The sequence below is a fragment of the Phascolarctos cinereus genome, unplaced genomic scaffold, assembly GCF_003287225.1.
Source record: "Phascolarctos cinereus isolate Bilbo 61053 unplaced genomic scaffold, phaCin_HiC Scaffold_9;HRSCAF=440, whole genome shotgun sequence".
In the NCBI taxonomy this organism is placed as follows: Eukaryota; Metazoa; Chordata; class Mammalia; order Diprotodontia; family Phascolarctidae; genus Phascolarctos; species Phascolarctos cinereus.
In genome coordinates, this window is record NW_027556402.1 from 196579173 (window position 1) to 196585172 (window position 6000).

General features: G+C 46.1%; 1 protein-coding gene across 3 annotated transcripts in view; it reads right to left on the reverse strand.

Moving 5' to 3' along the window:
* HTT (huntingtin) overlaps nt 1–4614 on the reverse strand; it is a 209914-nt gene extending 205300 nt beyond the window's left edge. For all 3 annotated transcript variants that reach the window (XM_020992153.2, XM_078148998.1, XM_078148997.1), the window contains exon 1: nt 4299–4614. In XM_020992153.2, coding sequence (XP_020847812.1) covers nt 4299–4522 — 224 coding nt within the window. In that variant the 5' untranslated portion in view covers nt 4523–4614. The remainder of the gene's footprint in view (nt 1–4298) is intronic.
* Between the last annotated feature and the right edge of the window lie 1386 nt (nt 4615–6000).

Below are 6000 nucleotides of genomic sequence, written 5' to 3' on the forward strand. Positions count from 1 at the left end.
AAACAGGGTGAAATGACTTACCCAGGGTCACATAGCTAGTAAGTGCCTGTTAATGCTCATAGCTTTCTCAAATTAGAGTACATATAATTAATGGGTACAGATGTGTGCCAGCTGTATCCCTTCCCCTCCCACAGAATGTAAATTTCTAGAAGGCAAAGGAGGTTTCAGTCTAATCTTTCTAACGAAGCCCCACTCCACAGCTTTAGTTTATACTTCTTAAATATTTGCTGAATTGAACAGAATGGTAAGGCTTAAGATGATTCTAGTTTATCATTCCAAAATTTAACCTGGCACATTTTTGTGTGGCAAAATCTCATGAACTTTAAACTAGTGCTTTCTAACAGTAATTTTGTACATGGCATCCATCACATTAACCATACCGAGACCAAGAATCCTCCCAAAGCCTCCATAGGGAAGCTAGAATAAATGCAAGAGTTATTCTAACCATCCACACTGGAAAAACAGAAGTAGATGAAAAACATATGCTGCTTAGTCTATAATACGAATCTAGACTGACAGTCCATCAACATGCACACTTGAACACCAATTAAGATAAAAAAAAAACTGAGCCCAGAATTGAACATGAAGAGTTTGGGCTATGCAGTGGATAGAGCACCAGCCCTGAAATCAGGAGGACCTGGCTCAAATCCAGCCTCAGACCAAACACTTGACACTAGCTGTGTTACCCTGGGCAAGTCACTTAACCCCAATTGCCTAAAAAATAAAATAAAATAAAATGAAGAGACTGGGCTAGCTCACATTTGAGATACTATTGAGTGCCTAGTTACTTGCAAATTCCAAACTCCTCGTTGCCACAAATATCCATCCCTTTAATACCACTAGGGATAACTCATGTCTATAAATTATGATATGCCAAAACTTTGGAAGAATCAAATTATAAGTAACCCTACTAGCGCTGGAAAGATTCATGGAGGGTATGAAGAAACAACAGCATATTACTAGCAATGATCTGAATATGATAAGTAGAGTTTAAAACTCTGAGGTTCTACTTCACATAAACAGGATTAGCAAAAATGACAACAAATGAAAACGGCAATTGTTGGTCCAGTTATGGGAGAATGGGCACACTATGGACTGTTGATAGAACTGTGAACTGATCCAAGCGCTCTGGAAAACAACTTGGAACTATATCTTAAATATCACTAAACTATATATATATATATACACCCTCTGACCCAGCAATACCACTGTTAGGCATATATCCTAAACAGGTCAAAGACAGAAGGAAAAGATTCATATGGACAAATAATCATAGCAGCACTTTTTCTTGTAGCAAAAAACTGGAAACAAAGTGGGTACACACTCATCAAGGGAATGCCTTAACAAATCATGGTATATGACTGTAATGAAAAAATATGAGAATAATGAAAATGAGAGAACTGAATATGACAGATTCAGAGAAAGATTTCTAGATAAGATTTCTAGAATCTGATACAGGATGAAATGAGTAAATCCAAGACAACAATGTATATGATTACCATAATAATGTTAAGGAAAACAATTAAAGACTTCAAAACTCTGAACCGTGCAAAGACTGATCATGATTTTAGAGTAATGAAGAAGCATTCACCACACCTACAGGCAGAGAGGTGATGAACTAGAGGCGTAGAATGAGACAATTTTAGATAAAGCCAATATGTGGATGTGTTTTGCTTGACTATTTTGTTGTTGTTATACATAAGGGCTTTTACTTGGGGAATAAGTTATAGGGTACTTCCAAAAAAAATGTAACAAAAGGTTTATGGCAAACTAGTTGATGATAGGCTTCTCTAAACCTGGCTAGGCAAAATCATCTCCTTTAAGATAGTGGTCTTAGTGAAAAAAAGAGGCAAAGGGGCAGCTAGGTAGCACAGTAGATAAGTGGACAGAGCTCTGGCCTTGGAGTCAGGAGGACCTGAGCTCAAATTCGGCCTGAGACACTTGACACTTACTTACTAGCTGTGTGATCCTGGGCAAGTCACTTAACCCCACTGCCTAGCCAAAAAAAAAAAAGAGGCTCAATATAACATTTTTAAAATACACAGAAGAAAACAAAGCTTTGAAGGGGATACAAGCTGGGTAATTGATTACTACCTTGTTAAATTTAATATATACTATTTTTCAAAGCAAACTGCCCATAATGGATTGTTTTGTGTCTGCAGAAACATAATCTTAGAGTAAAAATAAACTTTTGATTTAAATAATGTTTTAAGCTAGCAGCAGTGACCAGGACAAAAAGGTGGACCAGTTGTATAGCAAAACTGAGAAACCAAAGATGAATAATTCCACTGTTCTCCCCATATCCTTAGCCAATAAAAGAACCAGAGTCACGTTCCCAGTACATTGGGCAGGTTCTCTAAGGAGGATTTATGTGAGGACACACAAGAATTTACAGGATGAAAAAGGGGTTTTGCCTGGCATTGGTGGAAAAAGAACTTACACCTACGGACATTTAGGTCCAACAAAGTAGTTAAAGTAATTCTGCATAATTATTTTTCAGTGAATTATGTTCTTATTTATTTACAATGATATTACTAAAAAGGTACAAGACTATATTCAAGCCAATATTCACTGACATCATCTTTACTCTTCCTGATAAAAACAGACAAAACTTCACATCAAGTCCTCAGCTTTCATAGTGGCCTATATATTTGTTTCAATTAAGTAAATTCTCAAGAATACAGAGTAGCAGACAACTAGGTGAATAGTCTATAAAAGGATGACATTTGTTAAGTTCAGTCTTATTTATTTTATTCCTATATGTGTTGTCTTCCCCTGTTAAAATGTGAGCTCTTTGAGAACAGAGATTGTCACTTTTCTATCTGCAACCCCAGTGCTTGGTAAATAGTAAGCACTTACATGCTTCTTCATTCATTCAAATTGACATGTTTTTGTAATTTGCATCTCAGAATTATCGTATGTGCCAAGTTCAAACGAGTTACAAATAACATAGGGAAAATATATTCAAGACTATCTTACTAGTCTTGCAACAATTGAACTATAGCCCCCAGAAGCATTTTTCTTTCTAAGAGAAAAAAAAATGGACTTCAGGCAATTTTCCCAAATACTGTCACAACTGCTCTCTCTCCTTTATTCAAAATTTAAATTCCTGGACTAAGAATAAGTCTTTTTTATTATTTTTATTACTATGTACAACCTATTCAAATTCGTACAGACCAACACGGAAAGTGGGAAGTTGGGCCCCTTCATCATCATCGTCATTGTCATCATCATCATCATCGTCATTGTCATCATCATCATCGTCACTGTCATCATCATCGTCACTGTCATCATCATCATCATGTTGACCCTGACTAGAATTTAACACTCTATGGAATTTAGTAATGAAGCCAAAATTTTCAGCTCTAAAAGAGTCAACCCTAAGGTTCTTTTTGTAATGTACCCCCTCCACTGGACATCCTTTGCCCCACCCTTCACCCCCACGATGACCAAGTCATTAGCTTTCTAAATGCTGGAACAATTAACTCTGCATAAACCTTTTTCACTGACCACAACTTCGAGATTTCATTCAAATTCCTCTGATCCTTCCTTCCCCTCAAACTTTGAGAAGCGGCAAGCGCCCCAGGAATCTAGCAGGAAGCAGACCCTGCTGACGGGAGATGGGAGGAGGAGGAGGACCGATCATCTGCAAATACACGGACTCTGAGGGGACTTAAGTCTTCGAGGAAATTAACGGGAAGAGAAACAGGTCCACGGTTCCGGGATCTCTGAGGGGCGTGAGAATCTCCCCTCCCACAGGGCTAGTGGAGTCCCAGCCCAGAAAGGGGAACAAGGCTGGGGATCCCTCGGTGTCCCCGGAGGGCTGGGGGAGGGGTAGGATGGGGACCTCTGGTCCCCTCCTCAAGGCACGCACGGGGCTCTATAAAGTCCCCCAAGCCGGGGAGGAGACAGGGAGAGAAGCCAAGGAGGTGACACGCTGAGGGGTCTCCATGTGCTGACGGGTCGGGTCGGGGACAGGACGGTGGGTCCCCATGATGTCCCCTCTGGGCCTAGGAGGGGACAGAGGTCAGGTCCCCACGATGTCGCCTCAGGTTGGCAAGGAGGTGTGACGAGGGCCCCTCCCTCAGGGCCAGGGAGGTGACAGGCTGAGGGGTCCCCGCGTCCCCTCCGGGCCAGGACAACAGGTGCTCGGGCCGCCCGCCCCCTGGGGCGGGGAGGGGAGGAGGATGCAGCCCCACCCCCATCCCTTCCTCGGGGTCAGAGGGCGGCCCCCGCCGGGGTCCCGGGAGGGGCCGGGGCGCCTCGCTCTCCCCGCCCGGCCGGCGCCAGCCACTCACGGTCGGTGCGCCGGCTCCTCCACCCCGGACGGCCCGGGCTGCGGCGGCGGCGGCGGCGGCGGCGGCGGCGGCGGCTGCTGCTGGGGCGGCTGCTGCGGCGACTGCTGGGGCGGCTGCGCCTGGGGCGGCTGCGGAGGCTGCGCTGGCGGCGGCGGAGGCTGCTGCTGCTGCTGGAAGGACTTGAGGGACTCGAATGCCTTCATCAGCTTCTCCAGGGTGGCCATGGCGGCCTGTCAGCGGGAGGCCCCGCGGCTCCCGGCGCCGGCCCCGGGCCCGGCGTGGCCCCCTGCGCCTTCCCCCGCGGCCCTCGGCCTCTCCCGCGCTTCCGCTGCCCCGCTCAGCAGCCGGGAAATGAATGGAACGCTTGGCAAAGACCAAGGACGGCTCGGAGCGTCGCCGCCATCTTGGAACTGTCCCGGCAGCCCCTGCGACGGGAAGCGGCCCTCGGCGCGGGGTTGAGCAGGGAGGAGGCACTGACACTGACGAGAGGGGGCGCCCCGGGGAGTGACAGCGAGGCAGAAACTGCGGCAGCCAATCGGAGACGAGAGTCAGGCCTGGGCCCCGCCCATCCCTACGGGGCGGGGCCCTGCTGTAGCACTGGCAGCTGCCGCTGTAGGGAGAACTTGGTTCGTCTACGTCAAGAGGAGTTAAGAGATACCCGGGGAAAAAGGGACTCTGAAAGGTCATTTTGTCCATTCCCCGGCCTCTGGAAGAAACTAAGCTAAACCTGTCCTGGAGTCTGCCTCATCTCCAGAGAGCTTCGAGGCCACATAACAACCCATGAATGAAAGAGTGCGGGGATTGGAGTTCTCCTTGTACATAAGGGGAAACTGAGACTCAACAAGTTGAATTAGCCCTAGTCTAAGCGTTGGCAACAGGATTTGAACCCAGGTCTCCTGGTACGGGATTCAGCACTTTAGCCACTAATACATCCCAAACTACACAGAGCCCTCCCGACCAGTCAAAAAGTTCCTCCCAGTATCTAACCTTCCTTTCAGAGGCAGCCCGATTCAAATCAACCAGGAAAGCCTGCCTTCTTGCCAGGCCCTGGATTGGAAGCCGAGAAGGTGGGAGCTGATCAGTACAGGTCCTTGTCCTGGAGAAATTCAGTGTCCAGCCTGGGAGAGGAGCCATGGACACAGGATGATGTACAGGATACTTTGCTTGGTGTACAAAATATCCCTATATCCCATATATACTATCCTGTACATAGCTTGTTTGTGTATATTTGGTTGCTTGTTGTCCCCACCACCATCACTATTAGATTGTAAGCTCTTTGCAGGTAGAGACTGTCTTTGCCTTTTCTTGTATTCCCAATGCCTAGCATGAAAAGGGCACCTAACAATTTATTGAATGCTGCTTCATGTATTATTTTATTGGAAGGGGGCATGTAAAAGGGTTAAAAGCTGCAAAAACAGGAATTCCTGTAAAGGCTAGCAGCATGTGCTCTCCACCACCACCTCCTCACCATCTTCTTAATGGGGCAAGGCCACATTTAGGAGGTACACAGAAATGATAGGAGGGGTACATGTGGTTATCCCAACCTCAGAAAGATATAGCCTATGAGGGTAGATGGTGTGAGAATGCAACTGATACCTTCCCTCTGAGGCAGGAAGGAGTTAAGTATTCACTGTGACTGAGCTAGGCACAAGAAGGAGGGGACCATTTGTGGAAAAGGAGCCTGAAGGTAATTCACAACTGT